General features: G+C 40.2%; 1 protein-coding gene across 4 annotated transcripts in view; it reads right to left on the minus strand.

Annotated features, from left to right (window-relative positions):
- schip1 (schwannomin interacting protein 1) overlaps positions 1 to 19,148 on the minus strand; it is a 42,095-nt gene that overhangs the window by 1,032 nt on the left and 21,915 nt on the right. For 3 of the 4 annotated variants that reach the window (XM_020088528.2, XM_020088527.2, XM_020088530.2), the window contains 5 exons: positions 8,986 to 9,104; positions 7,371 to 7,488; positions 6,600 to 6,797; positions 992 to 1,115; positions 426 to 519 (listed from right to left, as the gene is read on the minus strand). In XM_020088528.2, the coding sequence (XP_019944087.1) occupies positions 426 to 519; positions 992 to 1,115; positions 6,600 to 6,797; positions 7,371 to 7,488; positions 8,986 to 9,104 (653 nt within the window). Of the gene's footprint in view, positions 1 to 425; positions 520 to 991; positions 1,116 to 6,599; positions 6,798 to 7,370; positions 7,489 to 8,985; positions 9,105 to 16,637; positions 17,002 to 19,148 lie in introns of those variants that run through there. The other variant, XM_020088529.2, reaches the window with a different exon arrangement.

Consider the following 19,148-nt stretch of genomic DNA (forward strand, 5'->3'; position numbering starts at 1 on the left):
TCAAATCATCAAAATCCATTCATTATATTCCCTGAGAAAATAATGTTTTTGTGTAATCTTGCTCAGAAACTCAGCTGTGGCCAAAAGTCCCTAAATTCATCCAAGTTGCACCAAATTGTTATCAGTTCCCTAAATATGCTTGATTTTTTTCATTAAAATTCATGAATTACTCCCTGGGAAATCTACAAAAATGTTGAATGCCCCATGTCGTGTTAAGTTTTAAAGAAAGTGAAAAAAGAATCCTGGATCCAAGATTGTATTGGTTCTTTCACGACTTTACAAATTAAAGCTGATTCTGAATCTGAAAAACTGCATCCAGCGATGTCACTTGGTTGATGCTGAAAACTACGAACAAATACCCTGTAGATTAGTGATATTCTAACTGTAAATGTTGTGAATAGGTGACTTATTAAGTGCTTCATCACCTGGTGAGGTCTTCTATGTCGACCAGCATGGCGTCTTGCTCCATATGTAGTTCATCTCGGATCAGCAGCAACTGCACAAGTTCCTCATTCAGACCTGGAGTGGAAAATTCATTGAGAAATGGCACTCTGTTTTTGTGTAATCTTGTCATCGAAATGCTATTTTCATGTGACATGTGTCACCTATTGTTCCTTTAGCTTTCCCGAGAAAATAAAACAATTCTCATACAGAGGAGATATTTGAGGGGAAAGTCTTTATTTCCAAGTAAAACCTCGCTCCTCATGTTGGACATGTGGGGATTTCTATATCTGCTTTTAGTTAGATAAGACATCATTCATCAGCAGCAGGATAAATGATGTGTTATTGTGTGTTAACAGTAAATGTTCAGGGGAAGCTGCTAACTGTAACAGTTCTTTGAAGTGACTAACATATATAGAAGTACTTTCACATTCACAGAAAATGACAGGGGTCAGTATGTTTGTGCATGTGATTCCCCATCTGTAGTCTAGCCAATTTCTGCGAATGAAAGTAGAGATTAGTGACTCTGTGTGTGTGTGGCCAAACTTACTCTCAATCTGAGAGTGCAGGTCGTTGACTATAACCTGGAGTTGACCCAGCGTCATGTCTCTCAGGTCGGTGGGCTTCAGGCTTCTTTTCATTAGACACTCGCTGATGTGAGGCATGTGCGGAAGCTGCAGAAAAAACACACAGGAGAAAAACACATCAGACGTGCTGGTTTCATCCGGATGTTGAGACCTCATAAGATTGATGAAAGCCGCAAAAAAATAAAAATAGATAAGTCACGATGCACTTCAAACATTTAAAAACAATTTAAACACCTTTTATCATCTAAGATCAATGTTTATATCATTGAATACATATGACACTAAATCAAAGTTTAGGCAGAGATGGAGTTTATAAATGAATTATATGAGTTATAAATGAAGAAAAATCATTTTCAAAGCAAAAACAAACTCTGACCGGTGTAAGAAATGGCAGTAGTTTTTCCACAATGCTATTATTATATGATAACGTCCCTGTCATGGGGAATATTACTTTTTCTTTGAGGAGGTCGGCATCCTGCGCAGGGAGACTGTAAAGTTGGGGGATTTCAAGTAGAATTTTGTGATATCTAGTTTTGAAATTTCATGTTGCAGCTGAACACCCCGCACCTCACCCTCTCCTTCCAAACATGAAAAAGAACCTGAGGTAGTTTCAGTTGTCATAAAAACTCCAAAGGTGTTTAATTTGTTCAGTCTAGACTAATGTAAAAAACATGGGGGCCTCCGTAGAGAGAACCCCCCTCCATGTAAATGTAAAGTATATAAATATAAAGGGCCTTTTCTGGGGTAAAGAAAACTACAATTCATACAATTGAGATGAAACGAACTAGTGAAAACATCATGAGGATTATTCTACGTTAAATTTCTGCCAATAGATCCCTTTCATCTAAATCTTACACACTGGACCTTTAAAACCTTTTAATTTGTTACATATCTATTTTAGTCCTTTTAACTGTTTTATCTCTTATGTAGCCAATGTCCTTTAAGTCAAGAGTGTTGTTTTTACTTTTTCTTGTTAATAAAAGTGTTGTATTAATTAAAGTTGACTTATTGTTATTATTATTAAACTACTGCGGCTGTGGCTCAGGAGGTAGAGAGAGTCTGACCCTAACCAGAAAGTCTGTGGTTTGATTAAAACCTCCAGTCTGAATTCAGAGGTTTCTTGGTCAAGATACCGAACCTCAGATTGTGTGTGATAGAAAACGTGCTGTGTACAGAAGCGTTGTATGAAGTTGTGTGTGAATGAGTAAATGCACTTTGAACTTTGATTAGACGCAGCGCTACATATATACATTTATCGAACAAGCCACCTCTTTTAAAAACGCATATTTATAAAATGGGTTTTAACATTAAACATTTGTTTGTTTTATTGCTTATTTTTATTGTTTCCATTGTTCCTTTGATTTTAACCAGGCATGTGTTAGTTTTATTGCTTTATTTGATTAATTGTCTTGCATTGACTTGTTAAAATTATAGAAAAATCGAACCCTAACCATAAGCCTGTAAACATGTTCTTTGAAAAGTGCAAAATAAATAAATAAATAAATATTATTTACTAAGTGGAGAAACGTAGTTAATCTTACTTCATATCGCCACATTTTTTATATTTAAAATATGATATCACAGAAAGGAAATCCCCTCTCTCCAGTTGTGAAAACATCTGTTATGTTATCACAGACAAAGACTTAAAATAAAGGGTGACAGATTATGAATTAATTCCCTATGAGTGACTATGAAGATGTAATACAGTGTCTTGGAAATTTTAGCAGCTGTGTTTTGTAGTAGTAAGTAATGAAGTATTGCATTAACCAGTACCTAAGCAGATATGTACTAAAACAACATCTTTTAAATAATAATAATCGTAGTCATCATAATAATAATTGAATAAGGCGTTTTCCACTTCTTCAGTTGACTTTGTGTTCGTCTACTTGAATGTGTCCCCCGTTTCTCCATGTTCCTAAAACCACTCAGCGCTGCATGTACTTTCTCAGGCGCACATGTGCACACAATCTGTTTTCTTGTTTACCAGACTCTCCCTGTGTCAACACTTCCAACCAGCCGATCTACATTCCTTCTCTTTGCCTCCAACACACACTTTAATTTAGTAATTTGGAGGAGGGAAAGATCCCTCCTCCAAATTACATCTTAACTCTCAGGCCCTGCGGGTTTCTCACCCCGCTCTTTCAGTTTCACATGTGCACGAATGCAACCACCCTTGAGGCTGCAGCGAGTCACTTTCGGGTGGAACCACAATGAGCACAGGGCAATGACATCACCTATAGAGATGTGATGTCACACAAAGACAGTATGACTGAGCCAAAGGAAAGGTCAGAGAGAGCTGTGTTAGTTCTGACTCAGTTTCTGTGGTGGATTTTTTTTACACATGTTCAACACCAGCTAACCAAACTCTAGCTGTGACTCAAAAACACACTTCTTTTTACCACTTTACTAATCAACCTCTCTCCCACTCTTTTCTCTTTCATTCTTTTTTCACTGATTGTGTTTGTGCAGATTTAAGAAAACCTCACACTCAGGCATTCGTTGCCTTGACAAGTGGATGGGACGATCTAGTTTGAACTACATGGGAACCGGAGGGTGGCCGGTTCAAGTCCAGCATGGACCAAAAAGTATGGAAAGTGGACTGGAGAGGTGCCAGTTCACCTCCTGGGCACTGCCGAGGTGCCCTTGAGCAAGGCACTGAACCCCCCAATTGCTGGCAGGGTGCTTCTTAGGGGCTGCCCATCACTCCACCATCTCTCTCCACATTTGCATGTCTATGAGCCCTTTGTGTGTGGGGGATTGTGTTTCAGGGTTAAAAAATGCATGTAAAAAATGAGTGTAAAAAGAATTTCCCCTTGAGGGATCAAGCATCCCTTCTTCTTCTTCAGAACATGGCAGCAGGGGGACAACGGTACAGCAGAGTGACCGCTCTCAAGAACTGGCTCCAAACCTTATTACCGTTCAACCATTTATCTATGACTGACTGAAAATTCAACTGTTACTTTAACCAATTTTACTGATTCAATAATTATCTATTTATTGGTCTTGTATTTATTTATTAGTCTCTTGTTTATTGGTTGTGTATTTATTTTGGCTTTTGATTTGTGTCTTGTGTTGTATTAAAATGTTAATACATTTACACAGTTTTTCACAAGTAGCAGCTCTAAATTTGTTGTAAAGCTTTCCCCTGTACAATGACAATAAATGTATTCTGTTCTATAACTTAGTATTTTATGTTTTTCTCATCACATTTTTTTATCTAATCAACTATTTTCAGTTAATATTTAGTCTTCATCTATTACTTTATCTCTTATATGTTAACTGACCAATGAATTACTTTATGCAAACTATTTCAATTAATCATTTGTTTCTTTTCGCCAAATTTTTCAATGATTTATTGATTTTATTTATGTTTCAATATCTCCAATTAATCCAAGATTGTGACGAAATCATTTCCATTACTTTCACCAAATTATTTGACTTTCTATGCTTACCTGACTATGTAAATTATTCCTCCCTAACTGCTTGCTAAGTATTTTGACTTCTCATATAGCTTTAAGGTTTTAGAGCTGATTCAGTTTGATGGAGGGTGTGTACTGTGATTTCAGCCTGTCATGGCTAGTACCTTGGTTATTGTAACACTTAATTTGCTCATCTTACTATTGATGCTAATAATAAAATTAATAAAACATTCAAGGGTGTATCTTTTCAATAATTTTGTTTTTGTTTTTATTCCAGTGGAGCATTTAGCACATGTTACGTGTGAAGTTTAATAGATCTTTGGTGTTGTCGATATTGCAGGTGATTGCAGCCTTAATCCATCTTAATATTCTCGGTGTGTTTGACCCGGATGTGACAGTAATATCTTCTGCCTGCTGAGCATTGCTACATCCCTAAACACAGAGGGAAATGCTTTCCGGCGTATGAATTATAGATGGACCTGGCCGAGCTGCCCTTCTCTCCTCTGAATAAGTAAAGCGCCTCTTCGTGCAGGTCTGGGAGGAAATAGGGTGCGTGTGAGTCTGAAAGTGTCACTGCGCTGGTGTGTGTGGGTGCGCGTGTGTATGTGCTCCTGAAGAGGCAGCGAGGCAGATAAGAATTGATGAAATAATGATGAGCGAGGTCATCATCATCTTCCTTCCTCTAAATGGGGGCAGGACAGACTCATCATCGCAATATACATGTATACTGTATATGACCTGCTAAACTCTTCAGTGCTCATGTGTTACCAGCACACGACTCGCCTGTGGTGTCATGCACTTTGACTAATGGACCACATGGTGAACATAAAAATACATTTCACATAAATACATATGTACTAAAAAAATATAAAGTGTATAGTATTATATAATTATATAAATTATAACCTCAGGGGCTAATTAAAACCTTCTTGTTATTAGTATAATTTCATCAGTGTATAAGTGAGTGTGGAGTTACTAAATGAGGCATACTTGGTGAAGCCGGTGAAGCAATACAGAGCAGCTCATTGCTTCATTTAGGCTGATGATGTCACAAGTTCCTAAATTGAGAAATACCACATGTCTAAATCCAACTTCTCAAGGGATCGCACGTCTTTTGAATTGATTTTAATAGAAAGAGTCTGAGAACACTCAAAAATAAAATCAATCTCTTTGTTAAGTTATTATATATATATATATATATATATATATATTCATTATTTATTATTTTCATTATTTATAATGTTACATTTTGAGAATGTATTGTTATTATTTGTTCAGCTGTATTTTCTTATGTCATATTTTCTTTGTTGTGATGCCTAAAGTTTCTAAATGTGTCCATATGTTCATAAACAATTAAATGTTTAATAAAGCTTAAAAAAAGAAAGAAAAGCCCTAATGGCTTATACAGAAACCAACTAGTTATAAGAGTAAAGAAGTGTTTACTAGCAAATATTTCTATGCACCTTCTCTGAACAATGCTGTAACAGAGAAAAGTGTTGGTAGGCATTGGGTGGTGTCGAAGGACTTTAAAACCTGTAAAAACAGACCAGGTGACACCCGATACAAAATATTATTAATGATTATTTGAAAACCTGCATTAAGCCACTTTTCTTTGGCCACATGGGGGCAGCGGAAACAAGCTGTAGATGATACTAACATATTTACCCTTTGATTATTATGTTTAACAAAACTAGCAAGCAGGTGCTTTACACATCCAGCAAATATGGAGTTGTGGTTGTGGCAACTACAGATGAATTTAAGTCCCGCAATCCAACTCTTCTCCACTAACTCAGAGAAAAACATCTGGCTTTTTGGCTGCCAGATGTTCCACTCACTCCAGTCACTAATTTTGTCGGTCTGTCGTTTAATGCTGGATCGGCAGCATAAAGCAAACTGCCGTGAAGGTGCAGTGAACTACAGCATCCGGAGTCTGGTGATAATTCCTCCTCATGTGATCCCCTTTCCTCACTATGAACAACCCACTGTTAAAACAAACAAAGCGGCTTTAGATCTTGAAAAAGTGTCCTCCTTTTTACTTAAGTGTAATTTTGTGTTGTACTTGTAATTACAATATAATACCATTTGAAATTACTCCAAACTACATGGTAGTGAAGAAACTGCCAAAGTACAGCAATGGGTTTCTAGTACTGACCAGGTCGGCCACCGGTGACTTTTTACGATTCTGTTTCTCCACTTCCACCTGCATCTTGGCCATGGGTTTGGCCATCGCCAGAGCCAGCTTCGCCTCAGCCTGCAGCTTCTTCTGTCTACTCAGGAAGTCCATGTCCTCCAGGGACTCCGAGTCGTCCTCTGTGGTGTCCCTGTCTGAGTAGGAAGAACTCTGCTTGGACTGCAGGGGGAGAAAAGGCCAAGTATGGCAGAGGTAGAATAAAACATGAAGAAGAGAGCGAAGGCAACAAGAAATGAGGAAGAAGAAAAGGAAAGTAAAAGTAAGGGGTGAGAGGAAAAGACAAGACCAGGTCAGAGGATTCACGTTTATGCATTCTTGGCCTTTTTTTAAACATGTAGATTCCACACACTGACAGGAACGTTAAAGTACATCAGCTGGGACGAGAGTAGAGAGAAGATGAACATGTGAAGAGATGATAATTCTCTTTTTTTCCTCCCCTCTCTTTCTGTTAAATGTGTCTCGGGCTGACAGAAGGTTAATGTGGTCAGTCATCCGTAGCCCCGGGTGAGCGTATTCCAATTCAGCTCTCATTTGCTGCCCGTGAATCAGCTAACAGGCCAGAAAACTTGAGAAAAGACGCTCACAAAGCAGCAAATAAGCCCCCGCTATTGCTCTGATTTATAGATAACCCATTCACTGCTCGACACACAGCAGTTTAAAGATATAAGTCAAACTTCTATAAGTCATGAATAGTGCCAGTAAAACAATTCACATAGGGGCATCGGTGCATACCATGGGGGACAGAGGTGTGTCCAGGCTGGTCTCCGTCTTGCTGTCATCTGCATCGCTGTCCTTGTCGCTGCCGCTGTCATTGACAAAACAAATCTGTAGGTTCATCCCGCTCTGCAGCCTGCGGGTGAGACGGACACAGACAGAGATGGGTTGAAACAGAGGGAGAAGAGTTAATATTAGCATAAGAGTCAAGTCGTTTCAGTGTTGGCTGCTTCTCGATAATTGACTCGGACCAGGGCCAGAACAGACAGCAATGTCAACAGCACTGCAGCTAATACAAAGCACTTAAGGTGAGTTCAACAAAGTGCTTTGCCTCAATAAAGGATTTAGAGTGCCATGAATATGCATACTGTACCAAAGTGAGTTAAAGAGAGAATTAAGCACCAAAAAGTAGAAAAATAACCCAACAAGACAGAAGCTGCTCATTGTCAGAGCAGCACCAGCTCAAGATAGAATAAGGAAGGGGTCGTGTTTTTAATCATCTCCCCCTCTTGTTTCCAATATGGATCGATCCATCCTGGTCCAATCTGATGAAAGTGAGCAGTGGGGTTGTTTTTGTGCCACAGAGGAGCAGAGCAGCACTAGGTGTAGCTCCAGCCCACTGTGGATCAATAATCTGCTTATTCGATGCAGTAATTACAAACAGGGCTGATTGATTACACAGTATAGATCCAATCACTCCCAATTTAAATAGGACCTGAGCGTTCGATTTTGTTTTTCATTGAAAAGTTGCATCGAAAAGTTCCCTGTAGCTTAAATGTAATAGATCGCACAAGCCACTAAAGTTTCCACTGACTTTTTGTTTTGATGCTGGTTGTAACTTAGATTCTACATGATATATATATATATATATATATATATATATATATATATATATATATATATATATATATATATATATATATAACACAATATTGTTAATATTGTTTTAAGGTCTTGACCTTTAAATGTAAAGTGCCTTGAGATAATGTAAATTATGAATTGGCGCTATATAAATAAAATTGAATTGAATTGAATTGAATATAAATCTAGAGCAGATGTATAGTATTTATACTCCAGTATAATCGACTGTCACTGGTTTATGACTGGGCTTCCCAGACAAGTGTACCATATTTTTACACAGTGATTGACATTTGACTATTTCCCTGCATCATCATCAATGAGCCATTAAAGCATCACTATCAGTCATCATGTGGATGCACACACAACACACACACACACACACACACACACACACACACACACACACACACACACACGGTATGTGTTTACGGGATGTCTAGTTCCAGTTAGGTTCTGTGTAGGAGGCAGTGGCATTGTCTGCAAATGTGGGAAGTCACAAGGGTTGATGACACGGCACAAATCTTCTCTGCTTCATGTCACTTTTCCTCCCTGTCTTTCCTTTCTTGAACTGTGGCAGTACATTTTTTTCTTTTTAGCCTTTACATTCAGAGGAAACTCAAGTCCTTTGACATTTAACTCACAGGATTCCCATACAGCCGGCCCATCTGAGGAGACTTAGGGGAAAGCAAAACAAAAACTTGTGTTTTCCGGCTACAAGTCATGAGTTTATTGGTAATAAAAGATTTAAAATGGCAGAGGTCAGAGGTCTTACCGTGAGGACAGGCTGGGTTTCCCGCTCTTGCTGCAGCTGGTGTAGATGCCGGGCCCATCGTCGAAGAAACTGCCCAGTGCCAACTTCTGCCTGATGGACTCCCTCTCATTCTTTTGGGCCTGAAACAGAAGATCAACAAGGTTAAGTCAAGGCTAAATGCTCATTTCGATTGATTAATGTTGTCGTTTCTCCATGAGGTCAGGGAAGCAGGGATTAGTTTTCTTCTTCAAAGACAACTGAAGCGAGTTGATGCTTGTTGTCATGGCACCTGAAATCCAGGTGCTTATATTTAGCTGCTGGCATGTTAGATCACCCTGACACCATCTCTCCCCACATGACTCGCTGTATGCACAAATAGAAACACTGTTACCCCGAGCACTTTCTCTCAGTCCAGATCACAAGTGCAAGTATATTAATAACAGCAAGCTCCTCTTAATTTGCAGGACGATGTTCTGCGTTATTTTAATAAGATATGATATGAAGTGATGGAAATAAAACGTGAAATGTCTGAGCAGGGATCATTAAAGATGACAGTACCAAAATTAACCAGCAGGTGCTGCTGTTTTCCCACAGAAAGTAGGTCCTCTAAACCAGGACAGGTTTACATGATGGGCGCTCCAGAGGAAAAGCAGCGATACGTGTTTACGTGTTTAAATATGCACAAATGCCCAAAATAAAACTGTTCCTGAGGGACTCTCGCTTGGCCTCCTCCCAATCCTGAATTCCTAACTCAGCGCAGCCTCATGTTTGGCAGCACTTCACACACACACACACACACACACACACCGGCACATGCTGAGAGCAGGTAAACACGTCCAACTGAGGTGCAAACAACTGAGACTGTACCTGATCAAATGGGAAGCATTAAATAATCTGACACACTTTTCACACGTGCTCCTGTTGCACACAAGCATTAGAGCTTTTTGATCTTTTGTCATTCGGTCTTTTAAAACCTAATGCGTAAAAAGCTTTTGGTCTGTTACACGGTGCACAACCAGCATAACACTGCAGAGCTACTTCCCTTCTTTACGTCAAATGAAATCCCTAAAGACAGGAAGTTGGGAAAGGATGGAAAAGGAAGTTTTACAGAGTAAGAGCTACATTAAGGCTTTGTCAAAGTGAAAGTGGAAGCGATACATAACGATGCCACGTTGATGTCATATCAGATGCATATGGTGCCACTTGTGAGGTGTTGTGTTGTCAGACTACAGAAAACAGTTGTATGATGGATTGGTTAAAAATATTGTGCATTGACAACATTACATTTTAGGTTAATAACCTTGGCAGTAGTGCTTTGGGTGAAATAAGATTTCCGTGCTTTTTTTGTCATTAAACATTTCTGCATTTCTGTGCGTGTTCTCCCCCGTGCTTGCTATTGTTTTCCTCATATCCCAGCTTCCTTAGTTTGATTTGAGACTCGAAGGCCCTGTTCAGACCTGGTATCATCCTGGACGCATATGCGTTAACACAGTGATGACCACTTGTGTTTGAGTGTCTCTGTATGTTGACCCTGGAACATGCTGGCCATCTATCCAAGGTGAACCCCGCCTCCCCCCCAATGTGCCCTTGCAACCCTAACAGCGGTTTAGACGTTTACATTTTGTGTGATTCATTTTTTTAACTTGCTCAACAAATTTAAGAGCTCTATCATTATCTTGTGTAACCTTGCAGGGAAACACTGTTTTATTTTTTATTTTTGACAGTTTAAAAAGATTTGAAGTTCCTAAAAGCTAAAGGTGGAGACACACACCATGTAACATCAACACCTGCTTCACATCCAGCCAGAGACTTCATTTCCCCCTCCCCACCTCCCTGCATCCCATTTCTGATCTGTATGAAATAAATGAAAAACCCCTTGAAGAAGAGAAGAGGAGAATAAAGGTGAGGAAGAAGTCCTCCTTTCTGCATCTGTATATTTTTCATTATTCCCCTTATTCCTCAACAAGTCCTTCACCTTTCTCATCCACCTCTTTCAGCCTCACCAGTTGTTTTTCTCAGTCTCTTTTCTCCCACTATCCCCAATTCCATTCATGTCCATCCAGCCCCACTCCTCTCCTTCATCCTCAGGCCTCCGCCATCAAGCAATCTCTGTTGTTCATTCTCCTCTTCTCTCTCCAAAACGCTCATCGCACCCTCACCTCTCTCCCACTCATTTTCTCAACTATCTCTTCACTGCTTCTTTTCCTCTTTCTGTCTGTTTCTCTTGACAATTGTGTGCAGGCGTTGGTGAGAGTGCCTACACCAAGGACAAATTAACATAATCCCACTCCACACAAGAGCCCGCAAGACGCACTGCCAGCACACAGACACACACACACACACACACACACACACACACACCTATGCATACATGCCTCTTTATATACAGTCTATGATACACGCACAAATTCTCTATAATTGTAAGGTCACTCATTGGCATAAAGCATTCCCTAGCCCCTTACCCTAACCTTAACCATCACAACTAAATGCCTAACCCTAACCCTAAGCCTAATTCTAACACTAAAACCAAGTCTTAACCCTCAAAAAGTCCATTGAATTTCTGAGGACCAGACAAAATGTCCTCACAACGTCAAACTGTCCTCACAAAGATGCCACACACACAAACACACACACACACACAAACAAACAAACAAACACACACACACACTAATATTTGTTGAAGAGTGGGCCTGGCACTGTTCCCTTAAGCAAGTGTGTGAGAGTGTGTGTATGTGTGTGTGTGTGTGTGTGTGTGTGTGTGTTCTGGGGAGTCAAGATGAACACACTTGAGAGCTTCAAAGGTGCAGCAGCAGCCTGTGTGGTGCAGTGCAGGTCAAACACATTCTTGTTCACATACATCACTGACTACAATACAGCTGACACACTGTGTGTCAAGTTTCTGCACATGAGATAAAAGCAGAAGCCGCAGATTCACCGAGCTCTCTCAACCGTTTTCTCCCTCCGTGTGGTGAAGGTTTAGAAACAACAAAAACGGAGGGCTGTGTTGTGGAGCAGTTGGGAAGGAAGTGTGCCACGGAAGAGGGATCAGTGAGTGAATACAGCTCAGTTTCAAAACTGTGATAGTGTTGTGTGCTAATGTACGGGGGGGGGGGGGGGGGGGGGGGGAATTGCCCCTCATAGAAAAAAGTGCTACCAATAGATGCACTGTATGGGTGTGAATGAGTAAACGGCAAAACTGTACTGTAAAGTGCGAGTGGTCATCAAGACTAGAAAAGCACTATATAAAATACAGACCGTCATGGACTATGATTGGACATACAATACACCTACTCACAAACCATTGCTAATGTACAAATACTTTAAACATTGACACACTTTTTCCATTACACACGCACCAGTTGGAAAAGCACGAGTTACACGTAACATTTATTTAAGTTCTGTCCTTCCTGGTAAAAGGATCCCTCACATGTGGCTCTCTCTGAGGTTTCTACGTTGTCTTTCCCCTCTTAATAAGCTTTTTTGGTCGTTTTTCTTACTCTTGTTAAGGGTTAAGAACAGAGGATACCGCACCTTGTTAAACCCTATGAGACAAATTGTGATTTGTGAATATGGGCAATACAAATAAAATTTGATTGATTGATCAATGATTTTGTTTATGTTCAGCGATCAGTTAAGTGAGACACAACACACAAATCCAATAAATTCCCACATGGCCACTGGTTCGCTCATCAGCCCTCAAGGACAAACTAATCGTTGCTATAATATTTGTCATTATAACTATATATTATTATAAATACACACAGTTTTGCACAGAGCTGCTCATGACATGCAGTCATCAGATCAGTGTTTGTTCTGCATATACAAAATGTTTGATGTGAGTTGTGGGAAAGTCAAAAGTTTTTTCTGGTAGTTGGTTGAACTATATAAAAGTATTTCCATTATTGACTAATTTGCTGATTATTTTTTGTGACTAATTATTCAGTCCACAAAATGTCAGAAAGCAGTTCATCTTTCAAAGTGGACATCTTTAAGTGTCTTGTTTCCAGGAAAGGTTTGGGATTTTCCGTTATTTGAAAATTACTGAAAATATAATTCAATATATATAAATATGTTTGATTAACTGATGATAGCTTTTCAGTTGTCTCAGTTACAAACTAGTCAAGATACAACATCGCAGATGAAATCAATGGTAGAACATTACATTCTCAAGTGTGTAAAAACTCAGAGCACCACAAGTTACTGGTCTGCAGCTGTACCAGCATAAAGGACTCTCTCTCTCTGCATCTCACACCCGCCTGACAACCCAACTTTGAATGTCTCATCTGTTAAACTACATATCTGTGTGTGTGTGTGTGTGTGTGTGTGTGTTGGTGGGCTGTTTCTGGTGAAACAGTCACCACCATAAACCAATTACGACTGTGAGAAAAACACCACTAAAAGATGGAGGTGTGAAACGGGGAGTAAATACAAGTCCCTGCCTCTCTTCACTTTTCTACAAATCCATTACTGGAAGCTCATCTTCAATCTTAGGTCATTATCTTTTAAAAAGGTATGTTCTATTACATTGATCTTCCTTCATTAAGAGTGAAGTATAGTAATTTTCTTTATTGCAGAAGGAAATGAAAACCTTGCAGTTTCAGTTTTAGGTGAATTAGGTGAAACCCTTGCATGTTTTGATTGGCTCATATACTGGAATGGTCATAAATAAGATATTATTGTAACCTTTTAAGTGTTGGACTGAGTAATGTACTAAATGAGAGAGAGGGAGAGAGAGAGAGAGATTTTTGTTCATTTCCTGGCCTTGAGCATGGGGGCCATCACTGTCCAAATTGGATTGGGGGCGAACAAAATTGGGCTAATTTGTGTTTTCTTTAAATTCACCAAGCAATTTTCTCAGCAGAAAAACCCTCATTGACAAAGACATTTTCTCCTTCACTCAACTCCACAACCATTCATCCACAGCCGAGGGTGGTTCAGCCTCGGCAATGGACGACAGCACTCTTGTTCTGAGCCCTCAAATCTTCCTTGAAAATCTAAATTAGAGGAAGGAGTTGAATTAAATTATCTGCACTGACAAACAGTCCAACCTCAAATTTTTGTGCTCTTTGTCCCGAGCAACTGACTCAAACTTTTATGTTCTCACATCTTTTGTAAAATGTCTGGAAAATGCCCAAAGCTCAGTGCTTGTCTGAAAGCAGCTTTGGATTTCAGTCTCATTTTTATAGTACTCACTATTTCTATAAAATTAGACCCTTAATCATAACTCCTTAAATTTAGTAATATATTTTTTTCCTTCCTTCTCTTTCCCTCCATTTTTCACTACACGCTCTCCCCACTGTTATGCACAATGGAGGCTTTTCACCGACCGAGACCTCACTCCCTGGCTGGGGACAAGAACCCACTGTTCTCACACACACACACAAACACAAACACACACACACACACACACACACACACACACACACACACACACACACACACACACACACACACACACACACTCACAATACCTGGATAGGACTAAATGTGTTGAGAATAAACTGAAGTTTTCATAGAGGTATGGTAGTGCTATGTGTGTGTTTCTGTGTGCGGTGTTGAGAAACCAAACAGAAACAGCTTCACCTCTGATATGTCAAGGCCTGACAGTGAGCTGCTGCTGAGCTCACAGCTCTGCAAACAGATACAAGGTCACCGTGTCTCCTCTGAGTGTCTGAGTGTGTTTTGACTGGGCTGTATAACTTTACAGCTCAAACAGATGTTCTCGAATTCTTACATTTAACCAGTCTACACATGTACACGTAAGTATATATTGCATATGAAGGAATCGACATTTGGCGATACAACTCCAGGAAGGTAACTAAAGGTTAGATTTTTTTCCCCCTGGAAAGATCCAGAAAGGTTTTTGACCCGTTTCTACTCTGACTTGGATCAGACATGGGTGTCACTCATCCTTTTAGGCGGCCGTGGCTCAGGTGATAGAGTCGGTTGTTCTGGCTCATTCAGTCAGCATGCTGAAGTTAGGCACTAATCCCTGAACCCTAACTTGCCCTTAATGGCTGTGTTGGCAGTTTGTCAATGATCTGTACAGTCATTAAAATAGTCCTGCATGTAAGACATTTTTTTTTCTTTTAGCTAGAAAACAAACACATGTATTTCCTAAAATTATGATCTAATCCTTCAAATATGCTGACTACAGACTATCATTTATGGCTAAAGGCTTAAACTGTCTGTGCAAATGTGTGAGATGGACTTCTCTTGTGCTATCTGAGACCTGTCTGTCTAGGAAGGGCACACATTCCATCCCAGATAAAGGACCTGACCTCTGACCCCTCATGCAGTTCAGCCGCAGGTCAGTGCAAGGCTGCTCCTGTCACTCAGATTGCAAGAAAACGACTCAGCATGTGGGTAGAGAGTTGTGTATGAGTGTGTGTGTGTGTGTGTGTGTGTGGTGGTTGTAAAGGAATGGGGGAGGGTTGCAGTGGAATAAAGGGAAAGAATAAAGAAAACAGGGGAGGATGACAAAGGGAGGGAGGAGAGATGGTGAGCATGAAGTGGGTTTAGACAGGACAATGGGTCACCAAGTGACATTTGAGCTTCTCTCCACAACAAGGCCAGACTGTGAGTTTGTGGGAATCTGCTTTTTCTCCCTCTGAATGCAGCAGATTTAAGAAGAAAAGCCTGGTTACTCACACCATTAGGTCATAGCCTTGCCCCAAATATCTGAGCACTCTAATACCCACACATCAAGCATAACATCAGTCTAAGTCTTTGGGCAAGAAACCAGAGAGAAACAACCTTTTTTGATTTCTTGCCGAGAGTTGCATGAGAACATTTCTATCAATTGCTTTATCTGTCTTTGTAACATGAGCCTGAAACCAGCAGCAGGTTAGTTTAGCTTAGCTCAGTTAAGTATTAAGAGGAGGAACACAGGATAACAACTAGATAGCCTGTCCCAAATTGAACAAAATCTGCCTACCAGTTACTTTCAAACTCACGAACTAACATGCTTAATCTTGCTTATGCTCAAAGTCAGATACGTATATGGAAATGGACAGAGCCTTCTACGTTAAATTTGTGCCTATTTGTATGGAACAGTTCCGCTGTATATTGCAGGGGGGCAGTGTAGCCAATAGTTCAAGCAAGATGACCAAACAAGGTGAAAAAAAATGGGGGAATGTTTCAAGGAAAGACTTGAGAGTTGGTGTGAATCGCTAGGCATCTGTATGATGTTGCTTCATCAGGTCTCAGGGACAAATACAAGCTTTTATCACAACCTTCTCCATGTTACAATATTTGTTGATGTCAGAAACTCTCGATTCTGCGCTGCCCTCTAGTGGATATATTGCTTAATAACCAGACGCATGGTTGATTGCATCGTCTGAAATGGACATATCTCTTTTTATAGGTCTAGGCAGCATAAATGAGTCTTCATACTTAAACTATTAGAATGAAAAACGAACATGTTGCAGGGTTTAGGTGTAATGTGCTGGAAGAACACTTCCGGGTGCCACTGTGTTGTGCTGGTGCTAGCCTCAGCTTCCGACCAAGAAATAGTCCAACACGTAACGTAACACATGACAACCATAGAAATGTTACATTTTTGCAGCTGGTATTTGACCAGACCCCAGCATGCTTTGGTTACAATTAATTTATAAATAAGAACTGGACCATGGAAACAAAAACACATACAAATACACAACATGGCCCTTTACCTCTTTGTAGTCATCACTGAGGTAGAGACTGGACGCTTGCCTGATGACATCATCCACTCCACCACATCCATCCATATTATCCAGCGCCTCCCTCATTGCTCCCTCCCTCTCCTATCGTCCTGTCCTTTCCTGTTCTACTTCCCAGTCAGTGGGTCAGTCCACACCGACTCTTGAGGTTGGGACCAGTCAGTGCACATCATCCTCCCAGTCAAAAATCTACTCCTTATCATTCTCTAACATGTTGTGACACCATTTCTCTTTCCCTTCCCTGCGCTTTCTGACTACTACGCCTGTGTAGGATCGCTGCCTCTCCCACAGGACTGATGAAAGCACAATGGTCAGAGGTAAGTGCTCTCTAGACCCTCCCTACCTTCCACCCTCTGGACAGGGTGGCCTCTCACAGCCAGAGAGAGCAGCATGCAGGGAGGAGGGAGAGGAGAAACTCACTCTGGGGTTTTTTCTCTGGTTTAACACCCTGACGTGAGGACAGCAGCTGCTTACCACCAGTTTGGAAATACACACCTCAGCAATGGGATAGCAATACTGTGTGAGTGTGTGTGTGTGTGTGTGTGTGTGTTAATGCTGTGTGAGCCCATGTGTGTGTGTTTGGATGACCTGTGTGTGTCCGCAGCCTCTCGTGGACACTACCTGTCCCATTTATTCTCTCGCTTCCAATCCCTTCTATCCAGAATAGTTTTTGTGTTTTATTGTGAAAAGAGAGATTATCTTAAATGTTGTTTTTAAGAGGGGGAAATGAATGTGAAAATATTGGAGTTTATGTAACAGAGGAGGTGCTGTGCTCCCCCTTCCTGCTAAGGTAAAAATAGTGTGTCTGTCTGGACTCCAAAGCCATCAGCCCCGGCCAGCTGAATAAACTCTGACAGAGCACAATGGCCCATTAGTCTGGCATACACATGCACACACAGACACACACAGACACACACACCCTCTCACATACACAGATATTTCCTGTGCCATGAATCGGTGACTAACATTCTTAATCTCTCCGTAGTGTGCACTGATCTCATCTTTGAGAGACGCTATTGACCCATGACTCATGTATTTGTCATAACCGCCCAGACAGAAAATTATATCCACATATGGCAGCAGAATATGACACTGCAGGGGAACATTACTTCACACTAACACACACATACACACAGACACACACAGAAACACACAGACACACACAGACACACACAGACACACACACACCCAGCAGAGACAGGTTAGCATCTCATTAAGTTAAGTGCAATAAAAGCCTTCCTGTGCGATAAATCCCTCTAAAACCAAAGATGGACAGAGTTCGACCCCGTCTGAAAGTCTCGCCAAAATTAAATTAGATTTATTATCACTCAACACTTCTTCTCTTTAATTTACAAAGCTATCCGAAACTACCATTTTATTTGACGTCACTTTTCACCGATTCCCTGTAGAGATGGAATAAGCTTTATGACTCCCTTGAACATTAATAAATTGTCCAATTTTCATTTGTACATACAAACAAAAATAGAAAAAGGGATCATGGAAAATATTTTTTGGAATCATAAAAGTAAGATATTACAGTGGTTCTGATTTCAAACATTACACAGTTACTTAATTAGTAGATTGTCTGTTTTTCTTATTTGAGATTTATTAACATATATAAGAAATTGTATTCTTTATTAATTAATCTATTACTATTACTGTTAATCTATTACTATTACCTAACCTACAATTACCCTGCAAATGCTGGTGATACTACCATTTAATATTTTCCCAGGTTACCCCTTGTTAAAAGCTACATATATCCACTGCACACAGACATACAGCTTGGAACATTTTGGAATGAAACAGATGATTTCTGTGAAGGGACAGAAAACACGGCTAGACTACAGTTAAAAATAATGCTTTTAAAAACCTTTTAAAATTTGAATTACTATTTTTTTTCTCAAGGTTTTCTGCGTTGGGAGGTTTTCAGAAGATGAACGTTGCTAAACAGTCGGGGATCTAAACGGAAGACAGAGATATGAGATTAAAAAAATAAAATGGCCAAGGACAAAAGGATTCAACTGAGATGAGAGAAGAAAGATGAGAAGGGAAGAGAATACCAAGTGATTCTGATAAACACGAGTCACATTCATCTGCTACTCTGCTGAGAGAGAGGCAGAGAGGATGACGAGAATAACTTCACAGTTGAAGACAGTTGGGAAATAATGCATTTGCATGATAACATCAAAGAGCATTTCAACACATGTGCACGCACACACACGCATACACACTCACACACACACACACGCATACACACACACGCAATAAGGAATAGAATAAAGAAAGAAATAGGAAGTGGGTTTGAGTCTGTGTTGATCCCTAAGGATTATGGGTACAGTAAAGCGAATTGTCTATGGTTGTCTCCTGAATACACCCACACATGGACCGCTGCTGCTGCCATGGACAATACAGACAACACACACACACACACACACACACACAGACACACACAGCTTTAGTCGTGAGTGTGAGCAGGGGTGC

This window comes from Paralichthys olivaceus, chromosome 11, assembly GCF_024713975.1.
Source record: "Paralichthys olivaceus isolate ysfri-2021 chromosome 11, ASM2471397v2, whole genome shotgun sequence".
In the NCBI taxonomy this organism is placed as follows: Eukaryota; Metazoa; Chordata; class Actinopteri; order Pleuronectiformes; family Paralichthyidae; genus Paralichthys; species Paralichthys olivaceus.